Source organism: Lycium ferocissimum, chromosome 10 (genome assembly GCF_029784015.1).
Source record: "Lycium ferocissimum isolate CSIRO_LF1 chromosome 10, AGI_CSIRO_Lferr_CH_V1, whole genome shotgun sequence".
Classification (NCBI taxonomy): Eukaryota; Viridiplantae; Streptophyta; class Magnoliopsida; order Solanales; family Solanaceae; genus Lycium; species Lycium ferocissimum.
Genome location: NC_081351.1, coordinates 20,893,972 through 20,913,350, shown reverse-complemented (window position 1 = coordinate 20,913,350; position 19,379 = coordinate 20,893,972). Strand labels below are relative to the sequence as shown.

General features: G+C 32.6%; 1 protein-coding gene across 1 annotated transcript; it reads left to right on the top strand.

Moving 5' to 3' along the window:
* The first annotated feature begins 307 nt into the window (after positions 1-307).
* Positions 308-16,869, top strand: LOC132032776 (linoleate 13S-lipoxygenase 2-1, chloroplastic-like). The gene is made up of 10 exons (XM_059422483.1): positions 308-704; positions 6,682-6,950; positions 9,649-9,889; positions 10,622-10,939; positions 11,271-11,356; positions 12,065-12,175; positions 12,931-13,232; positions 14,154-14,420; positions 15,316-15,656; positions 16,355-16,869. The coding sequence occupies exons 1-10, from the start codon at positions 365-367 to the stop codon at positions 16,771-16,773; spliced, it is 2,694 nt and encodes an 897-aa protein (XP_059278466.1). The 5' UTR covers positions 308-364; the 3' UTR covers positions 16,774-16,869.
* Positions 16,870-19,379: the final 2,510 nt, after the last annotated feature.

The following is a 19,379-nucleotide window of genomic DNA, read 5'->3' as shown; positions in this document are numbered from 1 at the left end:
TTATATATAGCAAAATAAGGAATTATTTTTATTAGGTATAACAAATTATAATAAAACAAACAAACAAACAAAAAAATAGCCACTTATCCTTTCAATCCAAGTAATTGACCCACCCATTTATTAACTCAATCAATTTTGACCTTCATTCATCCCGACACGCCCATTTGACAGAACTCCCATCTGTAAACCAACTTTAATATCCATGCAAGAGCTGTACAAGCCAAAGACATAACAAAAGAAAAAAAAAATCCCATGTACTACCTTGAGAAAAACTTCACCATCTATATAAAGAGAAACTCCACAGAGACCATAATACAAACCAACACAGATATCCTCTTGACCCAAAGAAGAGAAAAAAAAAAAAATGTTGAAGCCTCAAATTCAACATGCATCACAATCTACAAAAACCCTAATTCCATGGAGTACTAAGCCAATCATTTCGGGAGAAATCTTAGCCTCTTTTCCTATAAATATTTTAAATAAAAATATTGGACAAAATAAGAAGAAGAATTTTAGGGTTCATTATAATGCTGCAAATAGCACCAAGGCAGTGCATACTTCCACTGAGAAATCCACAGGTGTGAAAGCAGTGGTGACTGTACAAAAAACAGTTAATTTAGCTTTATCAAGGGGACTTGATGATATTGCTGATTTGCTTGGTAAATCACTCCTTTTGTGGATTGTTGCTGCTGAGCTTGATCCTAGTAAGTATTAATCACTCATTAATTGAATTTTATCTAGTTGGTGTTTATATATTTTTCTCTATTTTTTAAAATTTCGTGTGTGTGTGCTGATTGAAATCAAAGGCGGATTACAGAGTTTAAACGTGATGATCTCAACTTTTAAGGTTCTTATCATTAAATTTACTGTGCTTATGAAATTACCACTTCAAAACTTGATCGTTTAAACTTGAAGTTATGTGACTGCATCATTTAAAAACTTAAGTTATTGCCAAAAAAAAAAAAAAATGTACTAGTAGTCACAGTTTTGATCTATAGCTTATTGTCCTTTGATTCCTGTTACTATATGTTGTTTCTTGTATTCCTGCTACTATATGTTGTTTCTTGTACTTCGATTATCTTATTTATTTATGGTAGCTACTACTCCTTTTTTCCAGATTGCTTTATTATTTTTTTTCCATTTTCGTTAGCTTTATTTTCATATTGCTTTGAACTGCTTGTGCTTATCTAAACTTTTTTCGTTTTGTTTTCTCTTGAACCAAGGATCTTTCGGAAATAGCCTTCCTATCTTCCGAAATAGGGACAAGGTCTGCGTACACGTTACCCTCCCCAGACCCCACATTGTGGGATTTCACTGGATATACTGTTGTTGTTGTTGGAAAAAAATACTTTTAGCCCCCGTTTGGCCATAAAAATTGTTCACTTTATTCAAAATTTTATTTTTTCGGAATCTTTCTTTTAATTTTTTTGAATACAACTTGCGTTGTAGGAGGAATACCAAAAACTCAAAAAACCTGTTTTTTAAAAAAAATTCACTTTTTTACAGCTACATTTCACCAAAAACTACAATTTTAAAAACTATGACCAAACACAACTCCAACTCCAACTCCAAAATTCCAAAAAAAAAAAAAATATATATTTTTTTTTTATATCTATACATGAAACGGGGCCTTAATCATTTAATTATATCATATTTCAATAATGTTTATTTATTTTTCTCTTTCTTTTAATTTTTTTGTATGCGTGTGTGAGGAGGATTCCCCTTTTAAACTTGATGATTCAACTTTTAAAACTTTAAAGTTCTCATCAGTAAATTTATTGTACTTGTGAAATTTTGTGTTCAAAACTTAATATTTATTAAAACTGTAGTAAATTTCACTTGAATCCGATGAAATGAGCTCCCTTCGCCTCCGGTTGGAGCCATTACTTTGTTTGCCCCCTTCCTCCCTCTGCATTACTAAAAGTTTTCTCATGTTAAGGGAATTTAACAATTTAAAAATGATAATAAATCATTTTTGCTCCTTCCTCCCTTTGAGAGGGTTAGCTATGAAGAGGAGGAAGGAGCAAAAGCAGTCCAAAGTAGGAAAATATATTCAGTGGCAGAACTGAAATTTTACATAGGGAAATTTAAAAAAAGGATACTGTACTTTTTAATCTTCTTTTATCACCGCACTAAAATTGATCTTTGAAATATTAGGGGATTTAATAGTTTATATATAACAAAAGAAATCAATTTTATCTCATTCGCACGGTATAATATTTTTACGAAGAAAATTCAATTTGACCCGTATTCGTAGCCCCTTTGTACATTTTTTTTTTTTTTAATAATGCTACAAACAAGCGCTGCCTACACGGGGACGCTAGCTCAAATGTTGCACTCTAGCTAAAAGGGAAACTTACCTAAAATGTACACTTCGGGCATCTAGTATATCAAATATGCCGAAGTATATACTGCGTATACACTTCGACTGTATAAGTATTGTATATGTATGTATATTATATGTATATTTAGTATGCGCTGTCTATACATTGTATACATATTTTGTAAACTAAATGGCCAAATGGTATTTGATTGTAATAATAAACCATGCATGAAGCATGACATGCTATAAATACTGCTGGATGTGAAATTAGGTTTTGTTTAAATTGGAGGATTGACAGTTTGATGTAATTAGGACACTATTTGGACATGGTTTGAAACCAGATTTTTGATGTAATTTTTTGACATGTGTTTGAAATCATGTTTTCACGAGGGTTTGGATATCTTAAGTTGTAAGCCGTTTCTGATTTGATTTTTTTTCTTCTTCGATTTTATATCTTTTTGTAATTTCTTTTATAAAATCTGAAAATATTAAAATCAATTAGGCAAAAGTATCGAAGAAAAATATATAAATCTTATCAAATGAGGAAGTCAAGTTCATTTTTTATTTATTTTCTCTTTTAGTAACATGAAATATAAGATTTTTTTAAAATTTGTGATCTAAAATGAATCCTAAATATCTGTGTGGCTATAAATCGTTTTATTACAAATAAGATTAAAATTTTAAAGCACAATTATTTCTGAATATAAAAACTTAGACATTCTTTTTAAAATAAACAAACAAAGAGATTATGTACATAAATTAAGGACACTATTAATAATACAAATGAAAAGAGATTTTTTACTACATTTTTGTCGTGTGTGTTTTCCTGGTGTTCCACGAGGGTTTCTTTCTTCCTATATATTGCCTTCACTTTTTTATTTTTTTCTTCTTCTTTTTATACTTTTTTGTGCCACCTTCTGTTTTTTAATTTATAATCTGATAATATTAAAATCATTTAGGTAAATTTCTAGGGCTTGTTTTAGAGCATAAGTTACACTCCCTCCGTCCCAAAAAGATTGTCTTCATTTCCTTTTTAGTCTGTCTAAAAAAGATTGACACTTTTTATATTTAGAAATAATTTAAATTTATGAGATGATTTATCCTTAATGAGATGATTTATAATCACACATTTAAAGTTTTTTTTTATTTCTTAAACTTTTAGAGCAAAGTTATAAAAATTTTTTTAAAATATTTTTTTTCCCTTAAACTCCTTATCTAGGCAAATACAATCACAATCACATAAATTGAGATGAAAGGAGTACAAAATATTAAAAAATGTCATTTTTTAAGAATAACTAAAAAAAAAAGAATAACACATAAATTAGAACGGAAAAAATATTATTAAAAATGAGATATGCCACATAATATGGACACAGAGAGATTAAAAAGTTTTTCTTATATCTACATCAAACTTCAAATCATTCATTTGTTGTCTAACCACTTATAATTGTGAAGTACTTAAATATTTGTGCCTTGACAAGACCTGTGTGGTTGGAATTTCGTTTGCAAATTTTCTTCTGTCGCGTTCTTTATGTCCGAAGATATATATGTAACGTGCACAACAGAAGCAAATTGTACTATGAACACTTCTTTCAAAAAAATAATGAAAACAATTTTTATACATGTGATTAAGTTTTGTAATAAAAAAAAAAAATTGAATCAAACTGATACAAAAAAAAAAAAAAAAATACACATTAATTGATGCGTGAAGTACTTGCAAAAATTAAATTTTCTACATACATGTGATTGAAAGTACTTGTGAAAAATTTTGCACCACCAATTCGAGATGTTATATATCTCTAAAATCTTCTTGGACGGTATAACATGTTCTAGGGTTTAGGGGTGGACTGGAGATTTTATTATCGTTTGTCTTATGAATTTTTTGGCGTCATAACCTAATTATATTGAATTATCTAAAAATGCTAAAATAGCTTACCATTTTGGGTTTGGAAAATAATATTTCAAATGTTAAAAAGTAGTAACTTTTAATTATGAAGAACTATTATAGAGAAATGAATAAATCTCATCTTAAGCCCTAATATTATCAATTAAGAAGATAATAACTTATTTAAACACAATAGAAAAAAAAAAAAAAACTTTGAATTAACATTTCGGGTGGTTTTCAAAACTTTGAAATATCATATACCTATAAACTATATTATCAGAAGTTGTTTTTTAAATTATATATAACATCATTAAAAAAGATTGAGATAAAGTTTTTCTAATTTGTAACAAAATGATCACGACATATTTAACGTGCACACACACACACAAAAAAAAAAATTTAAAAATTAAAACTTATAAGATTACATGTTTTTTGAAAATTAAAAAAACAATACATGATAATATGTTTATTGGTTATATGTATTTCAAAGTTTTGAAAACCACACATGTTAATTCAAAGTTTTTTTTTTTTTTACATGCAAAAATTAAATAAGTTATTATCTTCTTATTTGATAATATTATTAAGATGAGATTTATTATATCTCTATAATAGTTCTTCATAATTAAAAGTTACGACTTTTTAACATTTGAAATATTATTTTCCAGGGGTGGAATGGAGATTTTATTAGTCTATTTAATATTAAGATTAATTAAATAAAATTTTTGGCGAGCTTAATGGTTTGAATATCTAAACATGCTATTTCAGATTGCCAAATTTGCAGGTACATAAAAGATTCAAAAAACTCTTTGCAAATAAAATGCACTTTTTGGAAGCATTAAAAGCAGGCTCAACGTAGGGCTTTTGGCGTGAAAAGAAGTGAGATAGTGCGTGAATACTACTTATGTTTTTTTTTTTTTTTTTTGTATTAGTTTGGTTCAACTTTATTTTTTTTTGTATTACAAAAGTCGCGGATTTGCCAAAATTTTTGCACCACCGATTCGAGATGTTACATATCTATCTCTAAGGGATCGTTTGGTTGGAAACAAGTTATCCCAGGATAATTTATCCAGAGAAAAGTTTTAGAGATTAGTTATTCTATCCTTCCACAGGAATAAAATAACACTATAATTTCGGGATAACTAATTCCGGGATTAGTTATACCATCATTTTATCACAATCAAACGTGGGATAAATTAATCTCAAATATAATCCCGAAATTATTTATCCTTATCCCTTATACTAAACGAGCCCTAACATCTTCTTGGACGACATAACATATTCTAGGGGTTAGGGGTGGACTGGAGATTTTATTATCGTTTGTCTTTTGAATTTTTGGCAAGCTTAATTGGATTATCTAAACATGCTAAAGAGAGCGAGTTTGCGGCTAATAAAAAGATTCAACATGCTAAAATGCAGTTTGAAGCATTAAAAGTAGGCTCAACAGGCGAAGAAGTGAGATAATAGATAATCATTTTTTTGTGCGGAATACCCTTTAAAGGTACTGGCCTTAAATTTTTTTGACTGAGTCAAGATTCAAACCAAAATCTCAAGATATTAGGCGAAAGGAAAAAATTAAAGACCAATAATTTGAGGGACAAAAATTAAAAACCAGTGCCTTTGAAGGACAATCGTGCAAATGATAGTAAATCGATTGTCTAATCTAATTAAGAGAGAAGCCCACTGAGATAGAATAGGTAAAAATGATGTATAATTGGGCCAAAGGTATTTGTTTTTTTTTTTTCAGTGGCCAAAGGTATAGACTTGACGAATTCGATAATGGACCTATGGGGTAAATGGGAAGAAATAGTGCTTACTAGTTACTTTCGACCTTGGAGTCTGATTAACTGTCACTTTTGAAACTATCAATTTTGAAATCTAATGATAATGGATTTTTCAAAGATAGGACTAAAAAGTAATCAACGACCGCTATTTCTACGAAAAATAAATCTACCTATATTTGGCTCAGATGTAGAAGTGTGTGTCCACCACCTTATCTGAAAAATTGAACAATTAGAGAGAAGTCTATTTTATTTGTTTGTTTATATATATATATATATAAAGTTTCTACCCTCACTTATATAGTAGTGTGTCTACCACTCCTATCTTAAAGATTATAAATAATTTTTTTTTAAAAAAAACCAAAGGTCATCCAAAACTTGTTTGACTTCTAGAAGTTAAAACATTCTTTCTTTTCGTAAAGTACTTATATATAATTTACTAAATATTTACAAATATTACCTTGTGAATTCAGTTTTTATTGTATATTAATTTGAGGTCACTATTGAAACCCATAAACTTAAAATCCTGAATTTGCCTCTTCTTTTAATATCTCTTTTATGCTAATTTCTTGCTCATAATTGTTCAAATTTTCCCTCTTTTATGTTAATTTCTTCCTCCAATGTTTTCCAACTTGCATTTAATTGTAATTCTTTGAATATTAGTTAATTATTTTTGTTCTCTATATCTTTTAAAGAGACTGGAATAGAGAAGCCAAGCATTAGGACATATGCACATCGTGGACGAGATGTGGATGGTGACACACATTATGAGGCCGATTTTGTAATTCCTGAAGACTTTGGGGAGGTTGGAGCTGTTTTAGTAGAAAATGAGCACCACAAGGAAATGTATGTGAAGAATATAGTAATTGATGGTTTTCCCCATGGCAAAGTTAATGTTACATGCAACTCTTGGGTTCATTCCAAATTTGATAATCCTATACACAGGATTTTCTTCACCAATAAGGTTTGCAAAAATTACCCTCTCCTCTCCTCTCTTTATTTATTTTATGCTTTATTTACCTCGAAAAAAGTAATACTATAACTGTAGTTCCTTGTCTTTTGATTTATGCTATTATTTACTGTCTCTTGTTCTTTGCTTGGCATGTTGTTTTATTGCAATTATTGTCCATTTTTCTTATTTGACATGCTTTATTATTGCTTTATTCTGAGTCGCGAGAGTCTATCCGAAACAACATCTCTATCTCCCAACGTAGGGGTAAGGTCTGTGTACACTCTACCCTCCCCATATCCCATTTTGTAGTGCTACACTGGGTGTGTTATTTGTTGTTGTGTATGAGAAAATTGTGATCAAAGAAAAACTTTTTGAATCTTGAAATTCGAAAGTGCCACATAAATTGAGGGGGGGGGGGGGGGGGGATAGTATTATTTACTCAATTTATGTTTCATCTCCCCATAATTGAGGTGTTTGTAGTCTCAAGAGCAATTTACTACTAAGGGTAAAATGGGAAAAAATAATTGATTTTGTTTTGAACTTTTGAAATAGCAAATAATTTGAGATAACTATTTTTAAATGTCACAATAAATAATTTGAAATGGAGGAAGTACTTTTTTATCCCCAGAAGATAACAGGAATCCATAAATATCACTCCTAGCTAGAGCCATATTGTATTCAACATCCCAACACTTTTGCAAATTAACTATAACATGAAATTTAGAGCTGGCAATTAGAATAACGTTAACTAGTTACTCCCTCCATCCCAATTTAAGTCTCGTTCCAAAAAAAGTAATTCTTTTTATATTAGTTACAATTTAAATATCCTAAGGGTAAAATGGAAAAAAATTTTTAATTTTAATTTTTTTTTGAATTTTTATTTTTTTTAGTTTTTTTTTTCCTTTTAAATTTTATAATTTGAGTCAAATTAAAATACTTAAATTGGGACGGAGGAAGTACTATGAAAGGCAATCGAAATAATGGACCACATATACAGTACCTACATAGTTTTTGGCGTATACTTTGTTTTGTATTTCATGTTTCACTTATTAAGACAAAAAATGGACCAAAAAGTTGGGTTGTGGACCTCGTGGTCCTATTATTATTAATTAAATCATTAAATATACAAAACATGTGTACAGGCTGGTGCTCTATTTGTGCACCTTATATTATAATAATGGTCCTTTTCTTCTATAGCGACATGAATTTTGTCAAACGTGTAAGAAAATAATAACATGACAAGATAATAAATAAGTTATCCCAGACACATTATTATCAATAACATAACAAAAAAAGATAGGAGAGGGACTGATAGTGATATATGAAAAAATCTTTTTAACAAGGGATCGCAGACGTAATCAGACACATTGGGTGGGTCATTCAGAACCCATTGTTGAAAGAAAAAAGAAAAAGATAAGAGAGAGATTGAGACGTTATTTTTTTTAATTGATTGCATTGTCTAGTTCCTATAGGGTGGGTCATTCAGACCCCACTGTTGAAAGGAAAAAAAAATCCATCTAATTTGGGCAGGTTAAGGACACGTGCATTTATTAATTTTAGCCTCTTTTGATTCATTTTTTTATCACTAAATTGCCCTTCAGAGAGGCATTAGTCTTTAATTTTTCATGAGATGGGAAATGAAAACGATTTCCCCACACAAAGTATAGGGGTGGCAAAATCTACCTTAAAAGCAAGATTTGCCCAATCCGTCTAATTTAGGCAGGTTAATGACACGTGCATTTATTTTTTTTTTTTTTTTTAAAGAAGAGAATTTGGGCTAAATGTGTAGTTCAAATTGGGTAAAGTTTAAAGGGCAATTTGCAGGATTGTCCTTCGTTGGGGGTGATCTTTAATTTTTACCCAAAATTAGGCCTATTCAGGCAAAAGTTAGACCTTAAGGCAGAGATTTGTAAAATTCTAAATAAGTAAAAAAAAATGCCTGTGAAGGCAAATTTGTCTGGATAGATTTGCAACAAATCCAAACTCTGAGAAATTTTGCGATTTTTTTTTTATTGGGCGGGGGTTCGAACTCACAACCAATAGAGGTGTTATGGCAAAAATAATGGCAAAAACTTAAAGACCACCAATTTGAGGATAAAAATTAAAAAAATTGAAGAGACAATCGGGCAAATGATGATTTGGTCTATCTAAACGTGCAAAAAAAAGAAGTTTAAAAATAGCCATTTCCGGACTTGTAAATGAAAATAGCCACAAATTCATAAATCATTGAAATATAGCCATTTTTTTGTCATGACATGTATCCTTGATGCTCACTTGCTTAAGTTCGACGTCCATGATACTTTCATGGTGTTTCCAAATCAAAAGTAGATATTTCTCAACAAACAAATTTTCAACTACTGGCTATTTTTCTAAAATCGTTCCAAAAAGTGGATAGCACCCGTATAGTTTCAGGACCTAATTACCTAACCTGATATCATATTATAGCGTAAGACATGTTATGAGACAACAATATATAAACACCATAACAACGAAATCAAACAACATACAATTTTACGTGGGAAACGTCCAAGGGGGCGGCCCCCTGCAACCTCCGCAATCATGCCCACAAACTTAACACAACTATCCCTTAAAAATGCTTAAACAGTTAGAGTAAACATATATATTTTTGTTTACTTATTTAATTATTTCTTCGACATTGAATGGTTAGACTTATTAACATGTTAATTAATGTTTCTTTCCATGGATGCAGTCATATTTACCCTCTAAAACTCCAAGTGGGGTGAAGAAGTTAAGAGAGAGAGAACTTGTGATACTAAGAGGTGAAGGATTTGGAGAAAGAAAACAATTCGAGAGGATATATGACTATGATGTATATAATGATATTGGAGAGCCTGATCGTAAAGGTGATGGTAAAAGACCAGTACTTGGTGGCAACAAAGAATTACCTTATCCTAGAAGGTGTAGAACTGGTCGACCAAGAAGCCAAAACGGTAAGTCATCCGTTTCAATTTGTTTGACTTACTATCTTTTTTAATTCGTTAACAAAAGAACATCTCATTTATGGTGTAAGCATGCAGTTATTTACTACTATCATTTGTTGGTTAAGTTGTCTGTCGATAATTTCTATTTTGTAATTTATAGGGGCGTGCATACATGTTAGTTGTTACTTAGTATAGTTTGCAGGTTAACAGATCATGCTTGTTACAGGATATACCTGTAACATAATTTTTTTAAAGTAATGTGTGTGACACCCCAACTAGGAGAATCCCACATCAGCAAAATACGGGAGGGATATTGGGTATATAAAGAAGAAAGTCTTAGACCTTAGTGACGCGTTTTAAAGCTGTGCGGGCTTAGGCCCCGAGCGAAAAATATCACTAGTGGGCTAGGCTGTCATAGATAGTATCAGAGTCACTCCGATGTCAGCCTTGTCGATGTGGTGCAAAATTCAACTAAGTTTAGGCGAATCCACAGAAGGTGACACCCCAGCTAGGAGAATCCCACATCGACAAAACACGAGAAGGATGATCGTATAAAAAGAAGCATGCCTTAGACCCTAGTAACGCGTTTTAAAGTCGTGCCTAGCCCCAAAACGGACATTATCGCTAGTGGGCTGGACTGTTATAATGTGATAATTAACCGTAAAATTCTCTATATTATATGTGCGTAAAAGTTAAACTCGATTGAATTTGATACTAATGTTTAATTTTGTGTATATGTAGATCCAGTATCCGAATCAAGGAGTACATTTGTGTACATACCAAGAGATGAGGCATTTTCAGAAGTGAAGAGCTTAACATTCTCCGGCAACACTGTTCATTCTGTCCTACACGCCGTTGTGCCGGCGTTGGAGTCCTTCGTCGATCCTGACCTCGGATTTTCCCATTTTCCGGCCATCGACTCGTTGTTCAACTTCGGCGTCGATCTTCCAGGAATTAACAATAAAATTGGCCTGATGAATGTCGTACCAAGGCTCATTAAGGCTATTTCTGATACTCAAAAAGATGTCTTGCTCTTTGAAGCCCCTGCATTGCTTCAGAGTAAGTCCATGAAATTTGTCACTAATTTATTATTAAATAGTTCGTAGCTAACATGAATTTTTAAATAAGTTGCTATTCGTCGATAAATAGGATTAGCAACAGATTTTTGCTGTTTAACAACAGAAGTTGTTGGTTGCTAATTCCATTTTTTTTTGAATTTGTAGTTGGATCGTACATATATTTTCATGTGATCCTATCATGAAGCATTTTTTAAAACTAATGAGAATCTAAATACTACACCAGAAACCTAAGTTGCTAAGATCCTCTAAAAACACTGTTGCACTCGTTTGGATTCCTAACTTATATGTATTTTGATTGTTAATTATTGCAGGGGACAAGTTTTCTTGGTTTAGAGATGTGGAATTTGCTCGCCAAACCTTAGCTGGTCTGAATCCATATAGTATACGGCTGGTTACGGTATGTTATTCCTTTAGCTATTTTATTATTTTATTACAATAGACAATAAAAAAAAAGGGAATTTGTTACGAATTACGTCGTTAATCCATCGTTAAATTGCTCATAGCTAACAAACTTTTTTCTTTTATAATAATCTATCTCTAAATAAGATTAGTGACGGGTTTTGCTGTTTAGCTATAAAATTTGTCCGTCAATAATTCTTGTTTTTCTAGTAGTGAGAAATCATGGATTGGTAACCTGCAAAAGATTGGTAAATTACTTGTTACAGCTGGTAAAAGCACATTGATCGCATCAAAATTTCTTATGCTATATATGTATACATACGTGCCAATATGCAGTGAGTATAAGCTTTTGTAAGGCCATTTTTTATCTATGGATTATCTTGGAAAATTACAGCCTAATACCTTTGGGTGATCTAGTTTACAAAATAGCCAGCAAATGTATATACTATGTATATTTATACTTAAATATACATATACTATACATATAATATACATATACTATACATATAACATATATATCGTATGTATAGTTTTTGACTATCGGTAATTAAGTTTAACACACATGATATATTCGTAAGTTTCCCTTATTTTTTTGTGCATCTCAATCCGTTAATTCTTGTTTTATAAACGAGAGTATATATTTTGGGAAAGAGATACAATTTATTGATTGAAACATTTTGAGCTAAAATACTTCATGAAAATCCAGGAATGGCCATTGAAGAGCAAGCTAGACCCTAAGGTCTATGGACCTCCAGAATCAAAAATCACAAAAGAGCTAATTGAGCTAGAAATTGGAGGAATTATGACTGTTGAAGAGGTACAAACAAATCCTTCTTTCTTCTTTTATTTGCACAAATGGCTTTTCTAGGCCATTGTCCCCCCGTTAGTTCAATGGGCTAAATTTGTCTGTAAAGAAAAAGAATCAGCTAACTACTTTTAATAAGGGTATTTTTTTCATGATTATCTAGGTGGAATAACATATTTACCCGGCTCGTACTCGTTTTCAAAGTTTTTACCTTAAAGAATTACACAGCAACATGTACGTTTTATACCTTCTGGTATATAGTTCACATTCTGTATACCTTAATGATATACAACAGTAAGAAAAGTTGAATTACACCGTCGTGTACCAGGAAGATATACGATATGTGAGTTGTATACTCAGACAATATATAACATACATACATGTTGGGGTATTTTTTCCTTTTTTAAATGAGCATTTTCGCACAATTTTTTTTTTACCACCTGGGCATAGTGCGTACGTAATGTCCCTATTTTTAAAGGCGAAATTCAGCCCACTGAACTAACAAGACACAAAATTTAAACAGTGGCCTCAAAAAAGACCATACTCTGCAAATAATCCAATGACAAGCCCCGTGCCATTTACGTGATTTTACATGATCCTATGTTGCGCGAACTCTCAAAAAAAAAACAGATCCTCCAAATATGCACTAGTTATGGAGGATCCGACACACATCGACGACATTTTTTAAGAATTCGAGCAACATAGACACATGATCTATAAAGTCTTCCTCGTGATTTTAATTCTTGAATTACACATAACCAATGCAGGCAATCCAACAAAAGAAGTTGTTCCTCCTAGATTATCATGATTTGTTGTTGCCATATGTCAACAAAGTGAATGAACTCAAAGGGAAAGTGGTTTATGGATCAAGAAGTGTGTTCTTCTTGACATCTGATGGCACATTGAGACCTTTGGCAATTGAGCTAACTAGGCCACCAGTTGATGATAAACCTCAATGGAAGGAAGTTTATTGCCCAACTTGGCATGCCACTGGTGATTGGCTATGGAAATTAGCTAAAGCTCATGTTCTATCTCATGACTCTGGTTATCACCAACTAGTTAGTCACTGGTAAGTGATGATACATGCACTTTGCCAATGAATTTTAAGTTATATACACTGTCAGTCTATGTTGTTTGGACTCCCCTAAATGTTGATGCATGCACCCATGTGGGATCCTCCAAAAATGCGCTACTTTTGGAAATTTTTGGAGGATCCGACACGCATGCACCCGTCGGCATTAGTAAAGAGTACAGGCAACAAAGTGTCAGCAGTGTAGTGAGTTTTTATACTACCAGATCACCTAAAAGATATTTACAGACAAGTTTTCTTAAAACGTCTTCGTAATTTTGAAGATAAGACAAGTTACATGTTATAACAAGTAAAGATGACTTGATGATGTACAAATTCCTTAAGCTAATGGTGCATATATCTTAAACTCTTTGTGACCTGACTCCTTACATTACTCTGTCACTTAGACGGTATTTGAGTAAGTTTATAAGCATGTCAATTAGCTGATAAGAACTTTTTGACTTATCGATGTATTTGGTAAACATTAAAAGTTCTTATAAACTAAAATCAGCAAAAAATCATAAGTTAATCAGTCACCTGCATAAGGTGCAACTTATGACTTTTCAAGCTATAAGCAATTTTGATTTTATCAAGATTTTTAATATTTTATCTATAATGTGTTTTTCAGTTCTTGATATACCCTTTTCATAACAAAACTTTTAACTTCCTCTACATTCAATTCCGTCATTCATTTATCATTGTAAAGAATCTTTTAATTTATGTTTTTCGTAAATAACTCTTAACGGCATTTTAGTCATTTAACCATTAAAGATGTTTATCAACACCTTTTTAAAAATATATTAACTGCTTATTATTAGTTTCAACACTTTTTATCAAGCCCGTAATTGCTATTTATAAAATTCAGCACTTAAAAGTGTTTTTCAATACTGGATACTGATTAATTTTTTCCAAATTTTGCAGGCTAAGAACTCATTGTTGTACAGAGCCATACATTATAGCAACTAATAGGCAACTAAGTGCAATGCACCCAATATACAGATTATTGCATCCTCACTTCAGATACACAATGGAGATAAATGCCTTAGCTAGAGAAGCACTTATTAATGCTGATGGCATTATTGAGAGTTCATTTTTCCCTGGCAAGTATGCATGTGAGTTGAGCGCTGTTGCTTATGGTGTTCAATGGAGATTTGACCAGGAGGCACTCCCAGAAAACCTTATTAGCAGGTAATAATTCACTAATATTCTGTTTCTTGGTTTCCGATCCAATGTTCGGTATTCGCTTTAGGCCTCGATTAGTTTGAATTCGCGACGAAAAGTTTTACTTCGGGGGTAAAACGCTTCGAACTAAAGGTAACTCCATTCACACAGGTATAACCCGAGATATCTGGTTAAAGATGGAGAGTGTGCTTACCACCCTACCACAACCTTGAGTGGTCACTAATCTTCTATTTTTTTTTTTTGGTTTCCACCTAGTGTCCGCTACCCGTTTTGGCCCAACTAATTCAAACTCGTTTGGGAAGTCCCATCTTGGGGTTAAAAAGCTCCCAATCAAAGGCGACTCCATTCAGAGGGGTCGAACCCGAGACTTTTAGTTAAAAATGGAGGGATTCTTACCACCTTAAGACAATTTCTGGTGGTCACTAATCTTCTATTAGGTTTTGTTGAGTTTAAATTCTATGCATTGACATTATAAAAATATTCACACAATCAGGTCAGTTATAAATTATAATGTATTTACAAGTAAATCTCTATAATAAACCTCAATTGGTTACCCAATAAAAATGATAACTACCCTACTATCACAGGTCTACACAAGTAGTTTAAATTTTTTTGCACTGTATATCAATATATATAACTTGTATCCTATTTTAATTATCAAAACCCGGACGATAAGATATGATTTTTTGTTGATTGCTACTACAGGGTGAAAAAAATCTGAATCAAGACGTTATTTTGTACATCAGTATGACATAGGAGGGGAAGATTCAATATTTACTATATATACAAAATATATTTTTAATCTTAATATACAGTATAATTTTCCGACAAACGAGAATCCGGACCTTGTGCCCCCTCCACCCCTGCTTCCACTAACATGTTATTTGTGCAAAATTTACAGGGGAATGGCTGTGGAAGATCCAAGTGCACCACATGGCTTGAAACTAACAATAGAAGATTACCCTTTTGCCAATGATGGTTTAGTACTGTGGGACATCCTTAAACAATGGGTAACAGACTATGTCAACCATTATTATCCAGAAGCAAATCTCATTGAATCTGACAAAGAAATCCAAGCTTGGTGGTCAGAGATCAAAAATGTTGGCCATGGTGACAAAAAAGATGAGCCATGGTGGCCAGAGTTGAAAACTCCAAATGACTTAATTAAAATTATCACAACAATAGTTTGGGTAACTTCTGGCCATCATGCTGCTGTTAACTTTGGACAATACGGCTACGCAGGTACTCACCTTAGCTTTTTTGCTTTACTTTTCCTTATTTATGATTTCACTTACTATGAACAGTTGCTTGTAGATTCTTTTAAATGATTTGATAGTATCGGAGTTCTTTTATATTGTCAGTATATATAAGTTAGATGAAGGGAAGCCTAGAAACAACAGTAAAATTATCTCCGTGTGATCTATAGGTCACCAGTTCGGGATCTAGAATAAGTCATTGATGCTTGCGTAAGGGTAGATTGCTTATATTACATGCCCTTGGTGTGCGGCCTTCCCTGGACCTTGCGTAAATGCGCGATGCTTCATGCACCAGTCTGTCCTTTAGTATATATAAGTTTTAAAATAAAAATCTATGCAATCATATCACTTATAAGTTAATTATAAGTAAAATCTTCATGATAACTATCAGTTGGTTAAACTGCAAGTAAACATTTGTAACTAACCTGTTATCACAGTAGATTTACACTAATAGTGTAAAAAATCTTTCCACTGTCAGTAATCCTTTATAGTCACTACTAAAAAACGTGAATTTCCATCGGCGTTCCCATTGGAAATTCACATTTTTTTAGTAGTGAGTGTGCAATCATCATCCCATTCGCTCTACCCTAATTTCTTAAAAATGAAAAAATTATTTCACTACTTATTATGTATATATATATGTGCTCAACTCTTAAAGTACTGACTCTTCCATTGTATATTTAGGCTATTTTCCAAATAGGCCAACAATTGCTAGGTCAAAAATGCCAACTGAGGATCCAACACCCGAAGAATGGGAGTGTTTCTTGAACAAACCTGAAGAGGCACTATTAAAATGTTTCCCTTCACAACTTCAGGCAACAAAAGTAATGGCAATTTTGGATGTTTTATCTAACCATTCTCCAGATGAAGAGTACATTGGAGAAAAGATTGAACCTTACTGGGCTGAAAATCCAGTAATTAACGCAGCGTTCGAAGTATTTTCTGGGAAATTGAAGGAGCTTGAAGGGATTATTGATGCTAGAAATGCTGATCCTAATTTGATGAATCGAAATGGAGCTGGAGTTGTGCCTTATGAATTATTGAAACCATATTCTGGTCCTGGGGTGACTGGAAAAGGTGTACCTTATAGCATTTCCATTTGATTTTCAATTAATGTTTGTCAAAGACATGGATTTTGTAATAAGATGCAAATGAAAGAGGAATAATGCAAGCCAAATGTGCTCTTCTTGTTTTGCAAATGCCCATTGTAACAATATTAGTTGCACTCAATTTAGTTCTAACCATTTTTGGTTTATTGGTAGCCTAAATTTTGGTTGTCATATTTGGTTTCTTTTTTAATCCTTGGAGGAAAAGACTAAATTTGCACTCAAGTATGTAGTCTAGTGATCAATGAAGTGGTTTAAAAACTATGTGCATGGTCTCGTTCTCAAGTTAGTTGAAATACAGTGATTTTTTGGCAGTGCAATCCAAGCCCTATTAAACCTTTGTGAACTTGTGCCAGAAATGCAAGTATCAGACTGATGAACCAAGTTATGAGCATCAAAATCACTTTTTTATGCTTTGAATCTTCAAGATTTATTCATTAAAAAAAAAAAAAGAAATAGGGACAGATATGAAAAGTACATTTTCTTATTATTAAAAAAATAAACACACTTGAAATTTAGTTTGATAATTTGATATGCTTTTGAAGTAGCACTTGTAAATTTCCTTCTAATAAGCAGTCATTTTATGTTAGCACAGAAGTCCTGTAAAGCATGTATCAACAACCATCATGGTCAGATAACTATTACTTGTGGCCAAGCTGGTTTTGCACACATGAAAGCATGTAAGGATCTATGAAAAATGTGTTAAAGGTCCACACTTGCAAGGCCAAGATGAATTGTAAGTCCAAACTAGTAAGATTGCTAAATTACCAACACCAAATGCACAGTCCAAATAACCTAACATTCAGAACCTGTTCAAAGATAATCACATTGAGAGCAACATACTTGAGATGCATTCCAAACCATCCCAACATGTCTTGGTTAGCCTCTACAGACGATTTTACACCCATCAACACATGCAATCTGGGAAAAATCTACATAAATGCATCAACATGCATGATAACAACATAAATGTCCTATTCGTTCTCGTTAGTTGAAATACAGAGTGGCAGTGCAATCCAAGCCCTATTAAACCTTTGTGAAACCAGTAATTGGTCATAAATCATGTATCATACAACTCGAATATACCTTTTAGCTAACGACTACATGCTTGTAGAAATGCAAGAATCAGACTGATGAACCAAGAGAGCAGCTCCACTTTTTATGCCTGAATCTTCAAGATGTTTCGAGTTGATCAACAGTTGTTTATAACCAAGGGACCTCAATTGCACGCCAAGCTCGAGTCAGACACCCATGAGCGCCAATCGTTTCTGGCCACCACTTTATCAATTCAGACACCTCAATAGCGCGCCAATCGTTTCTGTCTAACTCAATGATTGGAAAATTTCTTGCTGTTCAGCCAACTACTCATCATCTAACTTCACAAGTGCTTTATTGCTCATATTTGCATTAAATCAAACACTGCATTGTATAATTCTCGGTCTGCACATTGAATTACTCTTGAAAATCAATATCAATGGCTACCCTTTTCCTTCTTTAATTCAAAAATGAGATTTAGGATCCTTCTGCAGCAGATTCAACAAACTGGTTTTTCTTGTTTCTGCAAATCGACACGTATTTAAATTTTTTTTAAGTATTTATAACTGAACTCATTACATTTTTGAAATTATAGATTTATAATCTAATGTTTGTTACAATTTTTCGTTTTGGCGGAGATACGGTACTTATAGTACCTTTAGAAGTCTGTTGGTAACAAAGCCAACCATTCCCAGCAGGTGCCTTTTCAAAGACCAGCAGAAAAGTTCGGATGCTGTAGCAGCCGCGTCGCACTCGCCACAGCACCCAAATTGGGTGCCAGACGTGTCGGACTCGCCACAGCACCCAAATTGGGTGCCACAGCGGACGCATCACACTCGCCATAGCACCCATTTGGGGGCTTCGTTGGGTGCAGCGCACCGGGCTTCTTCTCGCTTCAAAATTCATTTTCTCATATACTTCCATCAATACTAACTATTCCAACAGTCCCAATAGCAATCCACCAAACTGATTCTTGACCTTTAAGAACGTAACCAAAAATTTCATGTTCACCTAATAGCCAAAAAAAAAAAATTCATAAAACTATACGTGATTCAAAATATGTCACGTGTTAAACTGCCAAGAAGCATCTCTTTGATAGGTTGCTGTCTATCTTAAATCCAAGCATAATAGCCAAAAAATTTATTTTCATAAAACTAAACGTGATTCAAAATATGTCACGTGTTAAACTGCCAAGAAGTATTTCTTTGATAAGTTGCTATCAATCTTAAATCCAACATGTGGATCTAAATTCAACACATGCAGCACAGATTTTTTGCTTAATTATTGCCGCTCAAATAGATTATATTTTGTAGACTATACCAAGATGTGCCACGTGTTGAGTTTGACTTACCATTTGATCTTTTGGACCAATATAATGTATATTGGTTACACATGATAACTTGAGTTGATTTCATGAAATGAACATACATGCATGCTTTCGAGGATAACAAAAAAAAGTTTGGGCGGCCAATAATGAAGTTCCAACTGTGTATTTTTATATGTTTTCGTTAAATATAATAATTTTTTAATAACTACCAATTGTATTAATCACCAAGTGCGCCAATTAC